This window comes from Echiichthys vipera (genome assembly GCF_963691815.1).
Source record: "Echiichthys vipera genome assembly, chromosome: 4".
In the NCBI taxonomy this organism is placed as follows: Eukaryota; Metazoa; Chordata; class Actinopteri; order Perciformes; family Trachinidae; genus Echiichthys; species Echiichthys vipera.
The window spans coordinates 25,937,191-25,962,449 of NC_139829.1; the positions used below are offsets into that span (position 1 = coordinate 25,937,191).

At 39.9% G+C, this 25,259-nt stretch overlaps 2 protein-coding genes across 2 annotated transcripts; both read left to right on the plus strand.

Annotated features, from left to right (window-relative positions):
* Positions 1-2,391: 2,391 nt before the first annotated feature.
* On the plus strand, positions 2,392-11,322 carry tmc1 (transmembrane channel-like 1; the record flags this gene model as incomplete). Its single annotated transcript, XM_083912793.1, has 20 exons — positions 2,392-2,428; positions 4,092-4,115; positions 4,464-4,953; positions 5,107-5,280; positions 5,426-5,516; positions 5,625-5,706; positions 5,843-5,949; positions 6,082-6,180; positions 6,317-6,459; positions 6,544-6,688; positions 6,776-6,970; positions 7,943-8,122; positions 8,209-8,361; positions 8,903-9,031; positions 9,175-9,242; positions 9,341-9,580; positions 9,660-9,785; positions 9,916-9,994; positions 10,550-10,685; positions 11,096-11,322. The coding sequence occupies 20 exons, from the start codon at positions 2,392-2,394 to the stop codon at positions 11,320-11,322; spliced, it is 2,925 nt and encodes a 974-aa protein (XP_083768919.1).
* A 3,162-nt stretch (positions 11,323-14,484) lies between these two features.
* Positions 14,485-25,021, plus strand: tmc2b (transmembrane channel-like 2b; the record flags this gene model as incomplete). The annotated part of the gene is made up of 20 exons (XM_083912794.1): positions 14,485-14,530; positions 14,715-14,756; positions 14,989-15,388; positions 17,156-17,302; positions 18,305-18,395; positions 18,903-18,984; positions 19,092-19,198; positions 19,309-19,407; positions 19,484-19,626; positions 19,705-19,852; positions 20,086-20,280; positions 20,396-20,575; positions 21,452-21,610; positions 21,809-21,937; positions 22,227-22,294; positions 22,619-22,858; positions 23,638-23,763; positions 24,361-24,439; positions 24,563-24,692; positions 24,798-25,021. 20 exons carry the CDS (start codon positions 14,485-14,487, stop codon positions 25,019-25,021), a joined length of 2,835 nt encoding a protein of 944 aa, XP_083768920.1.
* Between the last annotated feature and the right edge of the window lie 238 nt (positions 25,022-25,259).

Sequence of the window (25,259 nt, forward strand, 5' to 3'; positions counted from 1 at the left end):
AACCCTAATAAAACATTACTTTAAAGGCATTAAGCTTGTAGTACCATATATTACATAAGTGCACATACTCACAAAGCTTCCTATAGAGGTATCTTGCCAGATTATTTTCAATTACTTGGTCCAGGGATTACAGGGTTTGTGAAATTTCCTGACCAAACATTGATTCTCCCCATAATTTTGGGGTTGGAGGGAGAAATCTCAGAGAGGCTACACATAGCCTGAAATACAGCAAAAGGAATCTGCATGGCTAGATGCAACAAGAGATCCCTTTACAGTCAGATGTATCTAGCAGGTTGTTTGGACACCGCTCTCTGCTCAAGGCGCCTAGATGACCTCCCTCACCTCTCTGTTCAATGATTCACTTGCAGCTGCAGCTAAATTTAGCAAGAGGAAACTGATAGCCCTCCCACTCTTCTTGCTCCTATATCACATGAGAGTTGATGAACATGTACACAAACATGCTTGGATATCCGTGACGCTTTAGGCGTTCTCCACGTGCACATGCACATATACACAGACATTCATGCAGAAAACTACTCCCCACTAAGGCAGAGGTGAGGCTTGCTGTGTAGAGCAACAGCACCCTCCGCAGTTTGGCTTTGTACTCACGCCTGCCTCTTTCTTTCATACTGTAAATTGTCATGTCACGTTTACTCTCATGTTTCACATGGTTTGTTCTGCATTCACAGACTTTTCATAAATAAATATTAACATTTTTACCTTTTTTGTCAAACTGGTTGAGGTTAGGGTAAGTCCGCGAGGTAAAAAGTAAACAGCATAAATAACCACCCACCCTTTTAAAGGTCCCAAAAAAGGTTCATTTTCAGGTTCATGCTTTTTGGGTTTCTACTACAACATGTTTACATACTGTAGTTTAACAATAAAAAAACACAATTTCTCATTCTACATACATATGTTTTTCAAATATAGTCTGAATATATTTGTATTCACTCTCTGTCTGAAACTTTTAGCGGCTGTCTCATTTCAAATTTCATTTCTAGTCTGTCTTTCGCATCTGTGCGACTGGCAGCCGGCATAGTATAGTTGTGACATTACAACCATACAGAACTCCTGATGGCTTGTTTAAGTCACTGTTTCTGAATATGGCCTATGTGCATTTATCTGTGGATTGAGCATTTTGATACTTTCACAGTTATTTATGTATCACTTCAACCTGCTTTATTAAAAACAACATGGAAATCTTACTTTTTACACTATGGTACTTTTAACCTCAATCAGTCCCTATCCAAAATCCATGTCTTAATGTAATGTAATAGTTTACTTTGTGGTTACTGGCTTTTCATCCCTGAATGTGAGGTGAGTCTCCCTAATGTGAAAGATTTTTCACCACAAGATGACTATGCAAACACACACACACATTCAGATATGTCAGATGGCTTAATCAGCCCGTAAATGTGATAGATGTGAAATGCCAGCGTTGACCTTTGTATTCGTTTCATAAGATGAATACAGAAATGGCTTTGTAACCAGAAACGGCACACACATAATCACTATTATTTGTTTACTTCTTTACACCAATTAATGTTGCTACTTTCAGTCATTTAGTGTAATGGGTCAGTGGGTGGGAACAGTAGGAACATAGCAAGAACTGACTGATTTGTGGATAAACAAAATCAAGAAGCCATCTGTGAGTTGATAAAAACACAATATATATTCTTATTTCCTGAAGAAAAGCAAATTATGGACATTCAGCTACATGAAGTGAATGGGATTTTTGGATATCACATCTCAGTGAACCCTTACAACTGAGTCATGTGTTATGAGACATCTCTCATGACCTTCCCTTTGGCCTACCGTTCTCACACATACTCAGAAGTGCACACACACACACACACACACACACACACACACACACTCATAAACATTCACAAACACACACAGCTGCATAAAGCCAGTCATAACTGTTTTGAATAATTGATCGCTAGTGAAATTGCGTGGCTCTAGGGTTTCCATGCTGTCATTGTCCCTGTTTCGGGTCGATGGGTGGCGAGGAAAAAGTAAACTTCTCATGCGAGTTACTTTTCATGTACCAGCCCTTACACACACACTCACACACACACACACGCACATGGACACACACACGCACACACTCCCACACACACACACACACACACACACACACACACACACACACACACACACACACACACACACACACACACACACACACACACACACACACACACACACACACACACACACACTCTTTTCACTCCCATGGCAGTGTGTGGGCTTTGATAAGCAGCATCCTTCCGTGTAAAGATGCAGAAACCACTAAAACCCTGCAGCTTCATCTCCACCTCACATACGCACAGAGTCGGCTGGATGCTGCGGCGGCTGTTTTAGGGCTCGAAGGACCATGAGAGAAATATGCCTCGAGACAGTCTGATCACCTGTGAGAATGACAGTAAGACTGACTTTCTATTTCCATGACCAGATTTTGGTTCTCACATATGATTCTGGAGTTTTGTTAATTCAATCTTTGTGCTTGATGTTAAAATAAAAGTCTGTTGGATTTACCTGCCATCATTTCAGTTCAATTTCTAGTTTCTTTCGCATGTTCATTAGGATAAAATATTATTGATTATTTAAATAAAGCAAGGCTCATCAAGGTTAAGGCTAAATCAAGGTTTATGTGATTGTAGTGTGTTTATGGCATAGTTGCGATAACTGATTTGAACCTATTTTTGATAAAAAATATCCATATTTATTAAATAAAAAAAAACCTACAAGTAAAACAGTGAAGCTGTTTACACTGTATTTCTGGTTTAAATCATCAATAAAAGGCCACCTCAAATATATCGATCTACTACTTTCTTGCATCAGTCAGTTGCATATAATTTGGGAGTTGGCCTCAGGCCAGTTGCTGTCTCCCCGTCCTTGTTGGGGCTTAGCCACCCCGTCTCCCCTCATTAGACCATTGTTTGTCTCTTTTGTGCCCCTCTACTGCACATGGCCGTAATGACCTGAGTGCTGGCCACTCCAGTTACACTAAGGACACACAACAAAGGGCCGACTCCATAAATATCAGCTCAATTTGTCAGTGGTCCTCTTTGTTTTCCTCTTTACCCCCCTTTAGTGTGGGACAATAGTGCCAGGTACACAATAAGGTCGACTTAACCCGGCGGTAGAGGGGTCAGCGTTACTTTGAAGATAGAAAAAATGGACTGGATTTATAAGGCTGAGGTCATCAGAGGAGAAATGAGATGTCGTAGATGTACTTTTTTCTGAAAAAAATATAAAAATAAAATGGGAATTAATAAAAGCAGTGAAATAAATTATTATAGGAATGTTTCCTACCATAGCATGTTTACGTTAAGATAATAATGGTGCTTATTTAGCTTTAAAAATGTCAACTCAGACTTTGAAAATATACATTTTCAGCATTTAAGTTTTTTTTTAAAGAAATAGTTTTCTTCATAACAGACTTCTCTGCATCCTGAAATCTCATCGTCAGTTATATTGAATAAACTCTTGATTCACTTGTAGTCACTTTAAAGTCAGGCCAACTTAAACTGCATGGCGAGACCTTTTCAGAACTTATTCTCGTACGTAGATTAAATGTCCAATTTATCGTTCATCTTAGTAGCACTTTCTTTCCAGCATGCATTATATTTGGATACAATTCTCCTCTGACAAGCCTTTAAAGTGTCTTACATGTGTATTATTATGTGTCAGTATCTCTGTCACGAAGATGTAAGCAACAGCGGTGCAAACTGTGACACAGATATCCACGTCAGTGACTCCCATTAACAGCACTGATCCTAATTTGACTCTATCTGCACGCTCGTCAATAACAGTTACAACATCGTTAGCGCTATGGCTCACGACGCATCACTTGATAATACTATGATTGATCGAATTCAGACCATACTGTAAGAATGAACTGAGGTTTAGACATTACGCAGATGTAAGTTACGATAACTTGGTGTCAATTAACAGAAATAATAAGTAGAATTTGTAACAGTGTAAATAATAAGATTCTCCAACCGAACATAAGACAGAGGTGAAAATTGTGTTGGACAACCTCAAAAACATTGAGTTTTCCATTTGTGACATTATCTCCACAGTTGACATTGGACTGGAAATTGAAGGTGAGTGGGATCTTATGTTATTAATATTAGATAAATTGCTAATGGTTCATAAATATAGTAATTATGAAGGTCAAGGTAGAGGAAATTAAAACATCTTTGGTCTTTACTATGTATTTCTCTATTGTATCCTGTTCCTGAGGTTGGGATTATAGTAGCTGTTTGTTTTTGACTGGTTGCTCCAGTTTGTCCCAGTTTTCCCCCATTCCCAGTCCCGTATATGACTTCATAATTATATAAGATATAGCACCGCGGAGAGAAAGAAAGTCAAACCATTGAAGTTTCAATGATGTGAGTGAGTGTAAATACATTGTGCAACATGTTGATGCAATAAACACGTTTTTACTACAGGTGATGAGGATGAAGTTTCCACTTTTCAAGAAGAAGACAAGAGGGAAAGACACAGGGGAAAAAGAAGGGACAGTGATAGAGAGAAAAAGAAGAGGGGGAATGGGAGGAGAAAAAGAGCCTCCAGAGCAGGAGAAGGAGAAGATGAATTAGAGGCCAGGCCTGAGAAAAAACAAAGGGGCAGGCGGAAGAGAGCAAAGACTGACCACGAAGAGAAAGGAAGAGAGAGGGACGAGGAGGAGCAGCCCAAAATAAAAAGCAGCAAGGCGACAAAAACAAGGAAGAATATCAAAAATGAAAAAACAAGAAACACAGAGGAAGAGGAAGAGGAGGAGGGGGAGGAGGGAGAAGTCGAGGAAAGAAAAGCCAAGGGAAAAAAGAAACATGGAAGTGCCAAAAATGAAGAGAGAGAAGAGGATGGAGGTAAATGTCCTGTGAAGAAGAAAGCACAGGAAGTGAAGAGGAAAAAGCACAAGAAAGTAATTGAAACAAGGTAAAGTATTATCTTACAAATTCATCTCATCTGTAGTTTCCTGCTGAGGAAAACTATTGTAGTCTTCCCATTCTGCAGGGTGATCAGAAGAACCTTTTTCACAACACAACAAGGGCGCAAAGACATTTAACACACTACTCTTCTATGTCTCAGTTCCGAGAAGGAGACAAGCGAGGAAGAGGACGATGAGGAGAAAGAGGTGAGGCCAGAGTCTCTGTCACCGGAGGAGCTGGAGAAGCTAAAGGAGGCCGTGGATGAGAGGAAGAAACTGATCCAAGGTCTGAGGGGAAAACCCTGGCCAATGAAAAAGAAACTCGTGACTTTACGGTAAATTCACTCATCGTGTTATCATCAATGTGCACTTTGATATAGGATCCCGAAGCAATCAGAATCAACTGAGTTCTCGGGATCTGCTGTAATTCAATATTTGGCCTGTGATTCACTTTGAATATATTCACCTTCTTCCTCGTAGGGAGTCTCAGGAGTTTGTGGAGAAATATGAGGGAGCTTTGGGCAAAGGGAAAGGCAGGAAGCTGTATGCGTACAAGGTCATGATGACCAAGGTAAGGAAGCACATACTAATTTGATAGCATTATATGATCACAGTTATCAACAATAATTTCTAAAATGTATAATGCATTTATTTAATGTTAATTATATTTCTTTTGAAGAAATGGATGAAGTTTCAACGGGACTTTGAAAACTTCAAAACTACCTGTATTCCCTGGGAGATGAAAATCAAGGAGATTGAAAGTGAGTTTCTTTTGTTTTTCAGAAATACTTTATTTCATCATAGTCTCAAACTTCAAGTCACAGTATTCAAGACTTCAAAGTTTAGAGAGATAAGCAAGATCTCATACTGTAGGTCTTTCTCCCCTCTGCCTCTCAGGTCATTTTGGCTCTTCAGTTGCCTCTTACTTTATCTTCCTGAGATGGATGTATGGCATCAACATGATCTTGTTTTGTCTGACCTTTGGCCTGGTTATGGTACCAGAGGTACTGTACATAGATTTGTTTTCACCATCAGAAACAAGAAACTGATATTGTGTCTGTAGATTTGTATATTTCTCTGTTCTTTCTGTTTTTTCTTCTAATAAACCTCCTTGCTCCTCTGCTTATTTCTAACAGGCTTTAATGGGGCGGCCCTATGGCACCATCCCAAGAAAGACTGTCCCCAGGGCTGAGGCGACCAGTGCCATGGACTTTGCTGTGTTATGGGACTTTGGAGTCAGTTAATTATACATGTGCAAAATAACACTGACCTCAATCTCTTGACATAGCATTTTGTTGTTTTGTCAGTTAACATGTGAAAAAAAATGCATTCTTTGTTACACATCACCTCAACTAAAATTGGCATCCACAGGGTTATGCTCAGTATTCAGTCCTCTTCTATGGTTACTACAACAACCAGCGTGCCATTGGCTGGCTCAAGTTCCGTATGCCTCTGTCGTACTTCCTGGTTGGTGTGGGAACAGTGGCCTATAGCTATATGGTGGTCATAAGAACGTATGTTTATTATGACTACATACCATTGACGAATCTCCTTTAGGCACAATGTTATACTGAATCTGTAACTGTTTCTGATTAAAGGATGGCCCGTAATGCAAATGAGTCAGGGGTCGGAGATGATAACAGCTTTAACTTTAGCTGGAAAATGTTCACCAGCTGGGATTACCTGATAGGAAACCCTGAAACGGCAGACAATAAGTTTGCCTCCATCACCACTAGTTTCAAGGTCAGTGCAGCTGATCCAGTTCAGTGACTGATGCCATTTATGTCACATTCATCTATGTCCTGCACATCCCTCCTTCTACCTCTGCAGGAGGCAATCTTAGAGGAGCAGGAGAGCCGAAAGGATGACAACATCCATCTGACTCGTTTTCTGCGTGTACTGGCCAACTTCCTGGTCTTGTGCTGCTTGGCAGGAAGTGGATACCTCATCTACTTTGTAGTGCGTCGCTCTCAGAAGTTTGCCCTTGATGGACTGGAGAATCACACCTGGTGGGAACGGAATGAGGTAGCAATGAGAAAATAGAGACAGAGACTCACAGAGACACAAATATAGAGAAATAAGTAAGCAAGTTCAACACAAAGAGTGGTGTGATATGTGGTTTTAATGTGGTAAAAAGAGAGATTTCCATGCCTTTTTTGATTATAATCCAGGTTGAGCTGCTATATAAATACTGTTAAAGTATCAAAACACAATATGAGAAAAAAACAATACATTACATTTACATTACAGCATGTAAACATGTTCTAGTAGAAACCCAAAATAGAAGTATGAACCTGAAAATAAGCATCATTTTTCCCCTTTAAAGCCTTAGTACCATAGCTTTGTGAGACCATCCTGATTTCGCAAGCTCCACTGTATTTTAACTCGCAGATCAGTCTGATAATGTGCAACGGAGAAAAGTTGGAGCCATTTGCCAAGCGAACGTCCAATCAGCATTGGTTTTGAGTCGGATTTAAGTGTGACAAAACGAGAAGCGATTGTTCAGTGTAAACAACATAGCAGCTTCCGCGGATGAGATGAGCACAGCTATCGAGCAAGCCGCTTGCTAACGCCTTTTTCTTTTGGATCCTTCTGTTGGAATATAGGCACCTGAAATTGTGCCTTTTATCTGTAAATTGGCATTACAAAAATATCCTTTACCGACATGTTGTTTAGTTTCTGAGCTTTGCTTCAATGCTATTAGTACGTCATACACTTAGCTGATGTGAATGGTTGATTTGGCCTGTATGTTGGTGATAGACAGATGGTTTACCCAATCAGCAAGCAGTGTTTTCGCCCCTTCCGACAGTTCCCAGATAGATATGTTGAGCAAATGAGAATCATGCAAGTCAATCCATCTGGGGAGTCAGATTATTAGTACCACACTATCACTTTAAGATTTTGGCCAGCAGACCTTTTCCATTTTTGACATTGTACCAGCAGGAAAAGCACACCTGTAATAATAACATTATTATTTTATATGTCCGTGTATCTCAGGTGAACATGGTCATGTCCTTACTGGGGATGTTCTGCCCCATGCTCTTTGACGTCATCAGCGCCCTGGAGAACTATCACCCTCGGGTCGCTCTGCAGTGGCAGCTGGGTCGCATCTTCGCCCTCTTCTTGGGAAATCTCTACACCTTCATCATCGCACTCATGGATGAGATCAACATCAAAGTGAGAGATAGAGCATGTAGACATGTGGGATATTTTATAACTTCGTAATGTACCTAACCTGTGGTGTGTGTGTATGTGTGGTGCAGAGGGAAGAGGAAAAGATAATAAAGTTTAATATAACCACGTGGGAAGCCAGTCTTTTCAATAGCACAGTATCAGAAAACAGCACGGCTCCACCCGTCACTATCCAGCCTGCTGATGTGCCCAGAGGGCCCTGCTGGGAGACCATGGTGGGCCAGGTCAGTGTGCATGCGTGTGTGTGTGAGCTATTAAGGAACTGAATGAGAAAATCGTTTTTATAGCAAAACGTTATTAATACCCAAAGTGCCAATGTGTATTAAAAAGGATATTATGAAATAACTATTTGAATGAATACAAACTAAAGATGTGATGTAAACATGAAATTGTGAAATTTTTAATGGAATACATTTTTAAACTCAGCTCAGTATTATGACCTTTATATTAACATTTACATTTATTATTTCATAAACGTGACGGCGGCGGTTATGTGATAAGCTGCTGATTTGATATTAATGATAGTTATAAAAATTAATTGAATTATGTCACAATTCATTTATAAGTCATTTATTATTGATAACTTTGGGTCACCTTGTATTGATTAGATTTGCTTGACTATCAAATTTTAATTCAGCAATGATTTCTAATGGAAAAAAGTGCCCTGATCACATTCACATTGTTATTTTTAAAAATCTTTGATAAATAGCCACAGAAATACAATATACATGTATATTTTGTGTGTGTGTCTTTCCGCTTTTGTAGGAGTTTGTCCGGCTGATCATATCTGATACCATGACAACCTACATCACACTGCTGATCGGTGACTTCCTGAGAGCTGTGTTTGTGCGTTTTCTCAACTACTGCTGGTGTTGGGACCTTGAGGCCGGATTTGTGGGTCATTTGTTCTACACTATTACAGTGACTGAGCCCCTGAAATGCATAATTTACTTTTGATTACAATTCTAGACGTGAATTGAAATTTTGAGTGAATTGTAAATATGAGTAAGAAGACTTATATTTGTCTTTTGTCATAGCCGTCCTACTCTGAGTTTGATGTCAGTGGGAACGTACTGGGCCTGATCTTCAATCAAGGAATGATATGGTGAGAAAATAACATTGGTTAAAATCAGCAGGTTCAAAAGTTGAACGAATAGCATTTCCAGTCTGTCCTCTGATCAGTGCCCTAATATTTTCATCCAGGATGGGTGCTTTCTATGCCCCCTGTCTGCCTGCCCTGAACGTCCTCCGGCTCCATGTGTCCATGTACCTGCAGTGCTGGGCCGTGATGTGCTGTAATGTGCCGCAAGAAAGGGTCTTCAAGGCCTCTGGCTCCAACAACTTCTACATGGCCATGCTGCTGGTCATTCTCTTCCTATCGACTCTGCCTGCCATCTACACCATCGTCACCATCCCCCCTTCCTTTGACTGTGGACCCTTCAGGTAATGATGCTAGTTCAAGGGTTTGGCATCTACATTCTGGTAACTTGACTTTCTGTCACAATTGTTCTCTTCTTCTTAGTGGGAAAAAACGTATGTTTGATGTGATCCAGGAGACTCTTGAGTCGGACTTCCCCGCCTGGTTTAGTAAAGTGTTTAGCTATGCCTCTAACCCTGGACTAGTGCTCCCCTTCATACTGCTTATGGTGTGAGTCAGCAACCGACTGCATTAATATGTATTCTTTTGATGTATTGCGTGACCATGTAGTCATCATTTCCTTTTTAGTGGTAAAGTCTAAGGTTCTTTGATGGTAAAAATCTGTTATTTTACCTTTCAGACTGGCCATTTATTACTTGCAGTCCACATCCAAAAGCTACAAAGAAGCTAACGTGGACCTGAAGAAAAAACTGCAGACGGTAACAGAAAATTAGATGTTGTTTTTCTTTTTATCCAGCACCAGTACAGGAATGAATAAAGTTTGCATTTCACATGCAGGACACTCGTAGTCAAGATGACGGTGGAGAGTTAAGGGAATATTGGTCAAGAATATGTGATAAACAGCATGTCACAATGTCATCCTCTAAAAGTATAAATATAGAGGCACAACTGCATTTCAGGCAAGTAAAGGCAAGAAATTAACAAATAACTGTCCAATTGAATTTTTAGAAGTTTTGAGTCTTCCAACACTGTGTAGACAGATACACAAACACACTGCCTGAGGCCACAGAGGTGTCTGTTGCTGGCCACAGCAGTTGTATTAGTATCATCACCCCAGCAGAGAGCAGCAGAGTAACAGCTCTTATCGGACTGCAAGAGCAGCAGCTGAAGAAAAGTAATATGTGCATTTCTGTGTATGCATTATTCTACATTTCTCAACTTTAAAGTGATTTCTAAAGTTTTGTGGGTGCTCCGACTGAACTGAATATGTTTTATGCTTCCGGTGCTATAATGTTTTTTTTGTTATTTTCAAGCAAAATGAGGAGAACAAGAAAAAGAACAAACTAGCCGCTTTAAAGGCACAAATGGATCTAGAGGAGGCCCGAAAAACGTCATCACAGACTGCAGAACAACAAAAGAACAACAATGCTTCACTACAAGACCAAAAGGGTGAGACTTTTTAATCACAGACAAGAATGAAACTGAGGATTTATTATCATTTGATAAAAAGAATGATCCAATCTGAACAACAACAAAGATCTGTTAAAATGTACTTACTCAAACAATAGAGCCCTGGAAACTGACAAAAATGTCAAAAATATAACAGAATAAGTGTGAATAAGAATGTAAAAAGAAAAAAAGCGTTATACTTTTTATACATCTTTCACTAGCTCATGTAGTTTTCAACTCCCTCGTTTTCCTTTTTTGCTTTCTTGGCACACATTAAATCATTTATACATGTCATGATTCACTATTACTTCCAGGTGCTATTGTTACAGGAGTTAAGTCAGTGATGCTACAGCAGTATAATGCAGTATGTTGTTAACTATACATTTCTCTCGTCCGTCCTTCTTCTTCAGCAAATGAGCAAGAACGCCGCGGCAGTAGCCAGAGACTGTGTCACGGTAAGAATGGACGCAATCCTCCTCCTCCGGTTAGACATCAACAAGGGCAACTTCCAGCCACCAGGGCCCCTGTCCCCAGGACCTATCACCATGGTAACCAGGGGTCTCCTGGATACCTGCCCGGTTTCCCTCCACAAAGTGAACCCAGGATGCACAGGGTGCTGAGTCTGCAGAGACACTGAGGGAGTGAAGCACACTCAAACCAAGCACTTTATTGAGAAATAATAATATAAAGTTAATCAGAAGCTGTAAACATTTCAAATAAGTTGTCTTTTGATTCTTCACTAAACTTCATTACAGTTCTTATGTGTCATGTTGTAACCTCTGATGAGTAAATCAGTGAATTAAATCTGCATTAAATTGTAAATAAATTTAAAATGTTAAAAAGCTGACAATTCTCCTTCTTTGCGGCATATAAAACAGGAAAACTAGCCTGTCTTTATGCTTCATTTGCTATAGTCAGCAAATTGTTTTTCCTCTTTACGGTACATTCAGAGGTCTCCATATCAACTCTGCTTGGCCTTTCTTTTAAGATGACATCACACCAATGACCACTTTACAAACAAAATTAGAGGCTGTTCAAAATCACAGACAAATATTTCCCTCTCACACTGAGACACCGAGCGCAGCTGTCCCTGGACTTGTGACTCGGCTAAATCATTAAACAATTCATTAGACACGGAGGCCATTTAACCTAGCCAGCTAATCTTAAATGGATCCCTTACTCATCTCTGGCTGAACAAACCCACTCAACTTAAATCTGTTTTTCAGCTGTATATCAGATCTGATACACTGAGTGAGCTCTGAAAACTCACATAGAGAATGTCAGATTATTTGTTTTACAGATAGAAAGGAAAGTAAAATGCTGTGCCAAACATTCAGATTTGAGCCGTGAATGACTCGCATCACTTTCTTTAGGCATAGCCATATCCAGTGTCTCAACAGCTGAATCGTCTTGAACACACACGCACTGAGCGCTCCAGTCAATCAAGCTGTCAATTAGCTGAGCTGTCAGTCTAATGTGAAAATCAATCCAAATCTAAAATCAATTCAAATTGAAGATCTGAGCAACGTAGTGGTAACCAATGTTGAAATCTTTGAACGCAGCAAGTCAACGATGTTAAATTACAGCCCTAATCAAACCCACTTCCACTGATGCCCATGATAAATTCATGGCAAGCAAGCATTAAGTATTAATTCTGCAGTTATTTGATAACTTGAGGATGGAGTAAGGGTTAAGCCCCATGCTCTATTCTTTCCCCGCAGGCCAAGAACTGTCAATCACATTATTTAATAAAGACTGAGTAAAGCCTCCATCTTCTGCTGAAGACTCTGTCATAGTCTGATTCACTTTTCTTTATTCAGAGGTCCACTGTCTCACCCTCCTATTGGAGTTGTGTTGTGTTTGGCTCTGTCCCAGTTTCTGGTACAGTCTAGCAGAAAACTGAGCCATGACAGGTTGCATATGGAAATGTTTGCAATTGAAAATAGTCTCTCTTATCATTACAATTGTTTTTATTCTTATTCTTATTCTTATTCTTATTGTTATTCTTATTCTTATTCTTATTCTTATTCTTATTCTTATTCTTATTCTTATTCTTATTCTTATTCTTATTCTTATTTGAAACACTCATTCATCAATCCGGTTGTTAGGTCTGACCTAACACCCTTTCTAAATATGATTTCCGTTGAAACAAAATAGACACAACGGGCGTACAATTACGATCACCTCTAACTTCAGTTAGACACCTTTTTCATCCAGAAAGAAGGAGGTTAAATGACATTTATGTTGTTTTTAAAAAAAATAAATTAGATCTGTACAAACAACGGGGAGCACTGCTGTGTTGTAGAAATACGAGGCTTGGACCGGCTTGGACCCGTAAATCACATATGAAAGGGTGTTACGTCACGCCTTGACAGCCGGATACAATACATAAAATGTAATAGCCTAGAGGAACTAGTGCATCTGGAAACGCCCTAAATGCACTTAAGACCATGCACTATATGTCATTTAAATAGGGTGGGCTGAATGTGTTTTTGAACATTAAAGCGTGTAAATATGTTCTAGTAGAAACCCAAAATACAAGTATTAACCTGAAAACGAGCGTGATATGTCCCCCTTTAATGGATACTAAGAATAAATGCCTCTAATCCTTCTGTAAGCCTTAAAACAATATAGTGGAGGGGACAATCAGGGGGAAGAGTAAGAGGACTTGGATGAGGTGGATATGAAAAGCTAGCATGTCTTAAGGGTTCAAGACTTCAAACCGGCATTAATTTAACCCCCAGGAAGTGTGTTGCTCTCTGTGTTAGCACAGCAGTGTAGCAGCCAGGCATCTCCTGTTTCCTCCTGTATTATTCAAAAGGTCAGATCTGACATTTGAACATACAGTAACTACACGGGTAGTGGCTGCATCTTAGTGGTTGAAATGCATAAGGGGGTATTTTTTCAAACTTAAAAGCCTCTAAATTGTGAAAACACCCACTTAATTTGACCAAACCTCTTATTATGTAACTTTAGCTGAACTTTGGAATATTTTTTTCAGACCAGTTTGATCTTTCGATGTGGGCTTGTAATTACTGTTTTAAGATAGACAAACAAATGTGAATATATCCTTCAACAGACTGATTGAAGGATAAAGCATGTAATAATGCTTTAACTCTGTTTGTGTAGATACAGATTCACTGGAGTAACTCTTGTGTGTTCAGTTCGCATCGTACCCCCACGGACGACTCCTTACAGTATTTAAATACACTGACTTGTTTCACTTTTCACTCAGGATTACTTAAGCTTTCATCTAACTTTAATGGGGCTCGACCTTTATGTCTACATGTTCTCTGGTGTCTTGTTTCTGGGTCGCAACTGAATGATGGCAAATGTGCAACTGTGGTGTCAAAGCTGTTTCTCTGTATAATCACACACATTATATGAAAGTGATACACATTGTTAGCCATTATCCAATTTGAATGATCTTGAGGATTTAAGCAGATGGACTGTATCCAAGCTCTTGTTCCTCCAGTCAAAAATGAATTAACATTTTGATTGACAAGTCCATTGTCTGACTGTGTTTTCTCCTGGGCTCCTGATTATCATCTAATGATTGACTGTGTTGTCTTTGACGGTCGTCAAGGAGCCCGGTCTTTGAACAGCCTCAACAGAGGAACACCTGTTCCTGCGTGTGTGTGTGTGTGTGTGTGTGTGTGTGTGTGTGTGTGTATCCTGTTTTTTTTGTCACAGTGCCTTCACAACAGCCCCTTGCACTGAGTGACTCATGGAAGAAAAGGAGTCTGAAGTGAGCACAAGAGGACTTACTAGAGGAAATAACTAAAAGTGACACAGCAAAATGCCTCCAAAGAGGAAAAATAATGTTGCAATTAAGGTTGAAGATGGTGAGATTTTTTTTATTATATTATTATGCTAAACTAGCTTCTTCTTAACAATCAATTTTCAGGTTTAAATATTCACCTTTTGGTGATATTGATAATGACAGAAGTTAAGTGGTAAACTACCATTTGTGCAGAGATGTATCCCTTTAATCTGTGTTTTCTTCTGTTTTTTTTTACATGTTCACAGTTGGGATGGAGGTTGATGTTGGATCAGATAGTGGAAGTGAAGGTGAGTTTGTTTGCATTTAATCAGAGTTATCAGTTAAATTCAAAAGGGTATTACTATGGTGTGATGGACAAATTAATGTTTTTTTTATTTTCTTCAAGAGTATTTACAACTTTTGACCAAATGTCAAAGAGTAATCATTCTTGCACACCTCAGTATTGTACTTGCTGTTTGTCATGTCATGCTGGATGAATGTTTCAGCTGCTCATGCAGAAAGTACATGTGTTTGTCTCAGATGAGGCCAGGAGGAGAGTTAAAAACAGACAGAGAGCCAAACCACAACGTAAAGCCAAAAAGGTCAGCGATGATGACGAGGACGAAGAGGATGAAGACGAGGAGCCAAGTAAGAGAGGACGAAAGAAGAAGGCCAAGCCCCGGGACAGTGATAAAGACGATGAGGAAGACAACCGGAGTGTGAAAAGAAAAGGTTCGAAAGCCTCCAGGAAGAAAGCTAAAGACGAGAGCGATGAGGAGAGCGAAGAAGACCGAGGGAAAAAGAAAAAGAGAGGGACAGCCTCGTCCAAAAAGGAGAAAGAGGAGCAGAACAAGGAGAAGAAGGGAAATGTTAAAGGGAAACAAGGGAAGGACAAAGGTGGTGAGAAGGACAAGAAAAAGAAGAATGGGAAGTTGAGCAGGTGCAGTATTCTCTGAGAGCTGTCTCTCACATACCTGCATGCTCCACACACCTGTCTGGGCTTTCTCTATTCAGGCTCATGCAGACGCTGGCAGACTCTGGTGATATGATCATATGTTAATGAGGGAGATGAAACAGTAACAGTGTTAATTACTTCATTTTTATTACAACATACAATACACTCTTGTCTCTTTGAGTATATATCAGAGTTTATGTGGTTAATCAGCAGTCAGATGCTGCTTGTGAGAAAAGTTGAGTAATTGCTGCACCATATGTGCAGCATCAAGTCAATAGTTCAATACGGTTACTGATGAACAAGTTTACCTAATCCAGATTTTTGGCTGCTGTTATGGATGGTGATCTCATTTGTCCATCCATTATTTACTGCTGCCTCAAAATAAAGGCAACGTGACAAAACATCCTGAGACACCAGATCGGAGTGTTTTGGAAGTTCACTGAATTTAAAATGTAGCTAACCACCGACTCTGACTATCCAGTTTCAAGAAGGAAGCTTTTTAACTTTTTGTAGGGGATGAATTCAAATCCATACCGTGACTCTTATACCTGCTCATTAAAGTAATTTTAAGGTTCCTTATTATGCTAATTTTCAGGTTCATACTTGTATTTTGTTGTTGTATTTTGGTTTCTACGAGGATGTGTTTACATGCTTTAATGTGCATACATAATGTAAACACATTTTTCTCATACATTGTGTCTGAATATGTCTGTATTCGCCCTCTGTCTGAAACGTTTTAGCGCCTGTCTCTTTAAGCCCCCCCCCCCCCGTCTGAAAAGACCCAGTCTGCTCTGATTAGTCAGAATTTTGGAGTCTCTACATCATTTGTGACTCTCTCTGTCATGACCAAAATATAATCATTTGTGACTCTCTCTGTCATGACCAAAATATAGAGGTGACATCACAACTGTACAGAAGTCCTTACGGCTCTTTTAAAGGCACAGTTTCTGAATATGGCCATTGCATTTCTCTGTGGATTAATACTTAGTATTATACAGTATTATATAGCACCTTGACCTGCTTTACAATAAAAAAAGACAGGAATCTTAATGTTATAACTTAATTTGTATGTAGAACTTTTCATAAATGTTATGACAAAGTGCTGCATAAAAGGAAGAATAAACTTTAGCTTATCAAGTTAGTGCTGCAAGGCTTTTGAGCTGGACTAGCTGCCTGCAAGTTAAGAACTTTAATCAAGAATTTTAATGCCACCCTGTGTTCTGTTTGTCAGGAGTGACAATCTGAAAATATGCGTTATCCCCATATTTAAACAACTGTTGCGTCTCCCCATACTCTATGACTACCCTCTTTTTACCCTGCCTCTAATTGGAACGACTACACATTTTTGCCTTCAGATGTTGTCTCAGTGCAAACTACAACTCTCTTTCAAAACCCTGACATAGTCATGCCAGCACCTGTTTGAGTCTGTACTATACTGTAGAGAGCTAAAATCTGTGCTAACACACTGATGCCTAATGTTTACCGTGCAATCTTAGTGTTATGTGTTAGCATGCAGACATTTGCTAATCCGCACTAAGCACAAAGTAGGCTACAGCTGAGGCTGATGGGATTATCATTTCTAGGTATTTGGTCAGTTTGATTTCAAGTGTAGTCTAAAATACCAAAGCCTCAAAACACAAGAGCAACACAATAAAATAAACATTCTTTTTTTTTTTCTCACGTTGGTGTCTGGGGTTAATATTTAGCACGTTGTCAAAGCCGTAGCACGTGACAGCTCTTTCCCTTTATCAGCTCTTCCTCCTCCTCTGATTCTGATGAAGAATCGATGTCGGAGGGAGAAATAGCAGCCCTGAAGGAACAGGTAGAGGAGAAGAAGAAACTGATCGCTACATTAAGGAACAAACCCTGGCGCATGAAGAGGAGACTCGTGCTGCTCAAGTAAAACCAAAAACTTACACCCTCTGCCTGGTTACTTGTGATTACTGTAATTTCTGGTTGTTGTTGTTGGTTTTCTGCTGGCTAACTATGTCTTTGGGCCACTTTCCTAGTTGCTTACCATCACTCATGTCATGTACATGTGATGTTGAATGTTCATTATTAAAACTTCCATCTCTACCTTAACTGTTTGTTACTTCTCTTGATCAGTGTTGTCCTCAACTGAACATCAAAACTGCACTAGAGATATTTTACAGAGAGGTCAGAGTAGGCGTCTATGACCCTGATTTGTCACATTGCAAATCACAGCTATCATGCTTTCAGGGAACTGGATATTTGCAGAACTGAGCTCCGATCTATCTGCTGAGTTTTACTTATTAATCACATTCGCTCAAATAAAGCACTCAAAATTAAAACACAGCCATTGGAAACTTCTGAAAATGATTATATCCAGGCAGATATTTGTTCATCCGCATTCACAGTTTTATTTAGTTGTAAGTCATATATGTATGAAGTCTCCCCTTTTTGAGATACACAGCAGAAACATGAAAACAATTGTGTGTAAATCTCAGGAAAACGTGCAGCAGCACACACAAGGTTGGCTGTAGTTCAGCCTGTTAAACATCTTCCTCTCAGTGTGAGAAGGCGGTTAACAATACCGACGGCCTTGCCAGGTACAGCGTAAATTAGTGTGTGTGTGTGTGTATGTGTGAGTTTGTGCCCTGTGTGTATGTTTCTCTGTGTACAGATCAGTGTAAGCAAGGCAACCTGATAGGTAAACCGCCTTCATTTTTTCATGAGCTCGACACTGTTTAATGCATGTTGTTGAGGCTTCCTCCGGATGCTCCTACCTTAAGCAATGCAGCATCAATCAGTAAATCATCCCAAACCTGTTGTTTTTTCCTGTCAGCACTGAGTAATTCATTCATTCGTCGGGTAGATAATGTTTTTCAGTTTAGATCACTTTATTTAATTGGTGGGCGTTTTCTCTGATTGGTCAAACAGGGAGGCCCAGGAGTTTGTTGAAGAATTTGAAGGAGCTCTTGGGAAAGGAAAAGGCAGGAAGCTGTATGCCTACAAAGTCATGATGGCCAAGGTAATTAGCTCATTTTGCAAAACTCAACACTGTCAGAAAATGGGTATAGTACATTTCTGTCCTCTAAGTTGAATAATTTGGTCGAGTAATCTTCCGCATGCCTACTTCATGGTATGGCACTCAACTCCAATTGCTCTTTTTTGGTTTTTCATTAGCGAAAGTTATTGATAGTACCTGGTACTTTTAATGGTACGACCTTTGCTGAGGTTCCAAGCGACCTGAGCCGACACTAGAAGGTGGCGTTAAAACACTGCACACCACTGATTGGTCAGACAGAAACATCCCTACCTGAAGTGGGAAATACAGTACAAACCCAGGATTTTTAAATAACCAAGCTAACTTCAGTAACAACTGCAGTTTTTAAATGTACTTGACCCAGATTTTAAAAAATGGCAGCATGCAAAACCACGCCACACAAGTGCATGACAATGAAAGCTCTAGCAATACAAACTTTAGAAAGAGGCAGATGTTGTGGAAATAACTATTTTTAACCTTTTTTATTTTCAGAAACTTATCAAGTTTAAACGTGACTTTGAGAACTTCAAAACAGCCTGTATACCCTGGGAGAGGAAGATTAAGGAAGTAGAAAGTTGGTACCACGATGACATTATTGTAAAATAGTTAGCGAGCTAAGACCTTACTGTCTTTTAACATCACTACATTTCTAAGTCAGATTCTCTGTTTTCCTAATCACAGGTCATTTTGGATCATCCGTAGCATCCTACTTCATTTTCCTGAGGTGGATGTATGGTCTGAATCTTGTCCTGTTTGGATTCATGTTTGGTCTGGTGGTGCTGCCCGAGGTACACCTTTTTTTTCATAATAAACGTTAGCAGGTGGTTCTTGATGTAGCAGACATTGTACATGCTTTCAGGATCATCCTTTCTCACTTCCATCCCTCCTCTCTGTTTAGGTTCTTATGGGTCTTCCCTTTGGCTCCATTCCCAGGAAAACTGTGCCTCGAAACGAGCAGGCTACAGCCATGGACTTCTCTGTGCTCAATGACTTTGGAGTAAGGATCTTAGCTTTAATTATTATTTTATTTATAGTGTGGTTACAGCTTATGGCTGTACCTTCCTCCTCAACAGGGATACTTCAAGTACTCCTTTTTGTTCTACGGGTACTACAATAACGATCGGACGATCGGGCTGCTGCAGTTCAGACTCCCTCTGTCATATCTGCTGGTGGGCGTTGGCATCTTTGGATACAGTCTGATGGTTGTCATAAGAACGTAAGGCAAGACACAAACAGTCAGATGTACATGTATGCAGATGATATGTGTGTATTTGATCTCTTTTTCTCTTCTTAGGATGGCTCGCAACTCAAACGAAGGAGGGGACGGGGCGGAGGAGGGAGACTTCACCTTCAGCTGGAAGATGTTCACCAGCTGGGACTACCTGATAGGAAACCCAGAGACTGCAGACAATAAGTTTGCCTCCATCACCACCAGCTTCAAGGTTAGCAGGTGTGTGTGTGTGTGTGTGTGTGTGTGTGTGTGTGTGTGTGTGTGTGTGTGTGTGTGTGTGTGTGTGCGATTCAATGTAGCCACAAGATGTGTTTTATTTGAAAGAGGTGCATAGATTTAGATACTGTATTTGAAAACTGAAACAATGTGCGAATGGAAAAATAAAATACCAAGTTATCATACCTTTGTTCCCTCAAACTAACTTTGACTTGTGCCCTGCTGTAGGAATCCATTGTGGATGAACAGGAGAACCAGAAAGATGAGAACATCCATCTCCGACGGTTCCTCAGGGTTCTGGCAAACTTTATGATCTTGTGCAGCCTTGGAGGCAGCGGATTCCTCATTTACTTTGTGGTGAAACGTTCTCAGGAGTTTGCTGACATGAAGAATGAAGATCTCTCGTGGTTAGAGAAAAACGAGGCAGGTTGATGTTAAACATAAAGTATTTATTCATAGGCAAGGAGCTGAAGACTTGAGGCTTGCAAATTAGTGAGAAATGAAATTAATAACCCTCCTTTCTCATTCAATGTGTCAGGTGGAGTTTGTGATGTCTCTGCTTGGGCTGGTGTGTCCTCCTCTGTTTGAAACAATCGCAGAATTAGAAGATTATCACCCTCGCATTGCCCTCAAGTGGCAGTTGGGTCGAATCTTTGCCCTCTTCCTGGGAAACCTTTACACCTTCCTCTTTGCCTTGTTTGACGAGGTTACTGCCAAGGTATGACAGAATAGCTACTTCTTTTGTTGTTTTGAAAATACTGTACTAACCCTTAGTTAAGCTGTTCTGACAGCACATACCTTCAAAGCTTCAAAAGTTTGGCATGTTGGGAAGTACTTGCTGAGAAAATCGATACCACTTGCTGAGTTTCAAGATCACACTCATATTTGTCCTTTAAGCTGTTTTCAGCATGAACCCCGGACAATGTGAAGGTCTAGAGATAGTCCAGAGTTTCTCTTGCAGACATGTAGTACACAACCTGAGATTCTTCGTCTCAAACATGTTTTCACTTACTGGATATATTGTTCCGACATGACTTGGATAGACTGCGCAGACGGAGCCAGTTCTTAATTTGGTCGAATTTTGGTGTCCGTCCTTACTGACAGAAGTTACCTAATCTCATCCTCTCTCCAGTTACACATTATCGTTGCCGTTTTTGTGTAAATCACCGTTCTTCTTGGCTGACGCATGATATACACGTCATCAAGACACCCCATTCAATTCTGTGGCTACACTAAGCGGTTGGATTCACACATGAGCCCAGTTGGAGATTACCTGGTCTTTTTACTAGCAAGCTGGCAGGGTAAACTTAATCACATATTTCCATTCTCACCGTTAATGTCTAGATAATTTCAGGTTTGCTCTGCATCTGTGAAAGGGACAAGTCTATAGCTTAGCACAAAAAATGGAAATAGAGAAAACAGCTGACCTGGCTTTCTCAAATGGCAACTAACTCAGCCTACCAAGATCTTTAAATATCATTAATTAATACCTTTTATCTTGTTTGTTTTATTCATACAAAAGTGTGCATCCCCCTGTTTGTGAAATGTGCTACATGAGTAAATATGCCCTGCTTTGTATTTTCTATTATTTTAGTTGGAGAGTGAGAAGGCCATCAAGAACGCCACTATAATGGCTGTGAAGGAGTACTATGCCAACTACAGCTCCTACTTCAACACAACAGATGTGCCTCCCCAAGATATACACCCAGCCGATGTCATCAGAGGACCCTGCTGGGAGACTGGAGTGGGAATAGTCAGTAGTGGCGTTATACTGTATACAGATGAATGAAAAGTCATGGGTGTAGATAAAGATGCAAAGACTAGTAGCTGCAGCAGACACAGAATATTTTTACTGAGTTAATCAACCAGAAGAGGCCTGATTTCATTGGTCGCTTTGTATTTTGTCCTCATTATTTTGCTTCTTTTCTCATCGACTTCTTATGCTGTGTAGGAATTTGTGAAGCTGATTGTGTCAGACATGCAGGTGAACTATTTGACCATCCTGATTGGTGACTTTGTGCGAGCAGTCTTTGTCCGCTTCCTTAACTACTGCTGGTGCTGGGACCTGGAGGCCGGATTTGTGAGTACTCGTATAGATTTACATTTGCAGTCTTGTGGTTCAATGTGAATTTTAAGTATCAGTTTATGTCAGCACAGTTTGTATAAGATCCAAGTCAACCCGACACCATACAATGGCAACTGGCAAGACAACTGATCCCTGACATTCAGGGTAATAGGACACTGCAATGAGAACTTAATTACAGAAAGAGAGAGAAGAATAGATATAGAGAGGGGACCAAATGCAAAGTGTATCGAGCTAGTTCTTATTACTTCATTTGTGCAAGCAAATCATGTCATGTTGATTCCAGCCTTCATATGGAGAGTTTGACATCAGTGGAAATGTGCTGGGGCTTATCTTCAATCAAGGAATGATATGGTGAGTTACTCAGCATCTGCATGGTCCATTTTTTTCTCAACTGTATTCTCTCATGAGACTAATGGTAGACTAATGAGCTTCAAGACATCCTATGCTTCTTTGTTGTCTGTCTCGGATGTGTCTAATTAACAAAATAGAGCCTGGCTTTTCATATTATTTGTGTTATTTGTTGACTGTTGCTAGTGGAGTCACACAGTCAGAAAAGTAATGAATCCCATTAAATCAACAATTGGAACGTCACTAAATTCATATAAATGAATTGTTTAAAGTTGGCTGGTAATTTAGTAGTTTTTATTGAAATCCTGTTGCTGCTGTTTTCCTCAGGATGGGAGCATTTTATGCTCCTGGTCTGGTGGGTCTGAACGTTTTGCGCCTCTTGACCTCAATGTACTATCAGTGCTGGGCAGTGATGTGCTGTAACGTTCCTCATGAGCGAGTTTTCAAGGCCTCGCGGTCCAACAACTTCTACATGGGCCTGCTGCTGCTCGTGCTGTTCCTCAGCCTGCTGCCTGTTGTCTACACTATCATGACCTTGTCCCCGTCCTTCGACTGTGGGCCATTCAGGTCAGTAAGAGGTGGAGACAGTAGGACTGCAGTGGTATACTACTACATGATAGTGGAATATCATTTACAAAGTCAGAGTGTTGTGACAGTTTATGATGTGTTCTTCTGCAGGCAAAGTATTTCAGTTAATGAACTCAATGTATCTTTCCAAAACTACACTATGGAGTCAATTTGTTGCCTGGTCTGTTATTTTGTCCACAAATTTTGTACCACTATTCATGATTCCCACAGGATGAATCCTAATGACTTCAGTGCCACCGGAGAGTCACCTATACTGTGAAAAGAAGTTAATGTCATCCCCGTCATCCTCAACTGTACTTGTTAGCAAATGTTAGCAAAATTAACACGCTAAATTATGATGGTGACCATGGTTGGCCTTTTGTTAACATTATACCAGCTGAACATAAAGCTAACAGCATGTTAACATTCTCATTGTAAGAATGTTAGCATGCTGTCATTAGCAGTTAACTCAAAGAGCTGCTAGTATGGCTGTAGATCTTGTTAACACAGGTTTGCAGATCTATGGACACCTCCAGTAAGCGAGTAGGGATGAACTTTTCATACTGTAGACTTGTAGTAAGTTTGTCATACCATACATTTTGACTTTGGGCAGTCCTAGTACACAGTACCCTAGTACTCAGCACAGCATACTTTTTTTTTCTTTATTTGAAAGGGACCATTTACAATATTAAACATACATTTTTAGGGTACCAGATTCAACTTTAAAAGACAAAAAAAATCACAACACTAACAAACTTTTACTGTACTTGTTTTTTTAGTGGCCAGGAGAAGATGTATGACGTGGTTATGGAGACTATAGAACAGGATCTTCCATCCTTTATAGGGAACATTTTTACGTATGCCACCAACCCGGGACTCATCATGCCTGCTGTCCTTCTCATGGTGTAAGTATTGAGCCAAATTGAGCTGAAATGCCAGTCTGTGTACTTCGAGAGGAAGGAAAACAAATCATAGCATCAAAAAATATGTTCTGGACTCTGGTTTTCATAAGTTCCCTATACTGATTTTTGGTTGTTTAGATATTTTCACATTTTGTGTATTTCTTTTAACTACAGTAGTAGTACATTCATAATTCTGTAAATTCACTGAAGCCTTCCATCCTCTAAATGTATGTGTAGATGTCTGTGATTTCTGTGTGTTTTAAATCATTCTGATTGCATAACATTTTGTCTATAGGAGAATTATTATCAAAATTGGTAGCATGGTAGTAGTATGCATTGCTATCTCCCACTGTATCCATTTTTATACTGGCAACGTCAGAATTTAAAAAATCATACACAGTATTCTATTTTGGGGGCTAAAATAATCAAATTTATACATATTGAGTATTAAAATGCCAGATTTTGTGTGTGTAATTGTAAAGTAAAGTAATAAAACTTGAGGGACACTCCCATATAATCTACTGTTCTGAATCTGTCACTGGTCTAAACTGTATTGTTACAATGACTTTCACCTAAAAGTCTTATAATACTGCACAACAGGTTGGCCCTCTACTACCTGAATGCAGTGTCAAAGGGTTACCAACAGGCAAACATTGACCTTAAAAAGAAGATGCAAATGGTCAGTATAACCATTCTCTTGTTATGTCTAAGTTCTGTTTCTTACCCCTCTTTTTTTCAATATTCCCTGTGTTCAAGATTCAATCAAACAAATGACTGTCTGGTTTATTGGTGGACAATTTAGGCTCGAGATGAGGAGAAGAATCGCAGGAACAACAAGGATAGCACTAATCAGGTGATGAAAGACTTGGAGGACCTGCTGCCAGACAAGTCTCTAATACCACCACCCACCGAGGAAGAGCCACCCCCACCTGGTACACACCCACACACATACGTATATTCCTTTATTGCACATGCTATCAGTTAATTTGCATCTGACTGTCCTCGCCACTCTTTTCGCTCTCATTCTATCTTCTCAGATGTCGTAATCGAGAAGGGCAGCAAGTCTCCCAAAGTGAAGCCAGGTGCAGCAAAAGGGGTTGCTCTACAAAAGGACGTGTCACTGGCTGCCTCAAACCCCAGAGCTCCAGTGACCCGTGCCCCAGGGCCAAGAAGAGGGCCTCCTGGAAATGCCAGGGGGCCTCAACCTGGGCCTGGGAGAGGGAGAGGTCGGGGTGGGCCTCCAAGGCGACAAGAGTCATGATTCATTCACCACAGATGACCAGTGTCTTTTAACATGACCTCTGCTGTCACAGTCATACTGTATATGTAGGAAGCTACTAGAATCATTATTTTTTATTTCTTCAGATGTAATTCATTGACTAATAACCCCTTCCCTTTTAGAAAAAAATATAAATATACATTAATTTATTAACAGTCTGGCTCAAGAATTGCATTATAACAAGTATCTCAAACATGCCAAATACTTAATCAAGAATCAT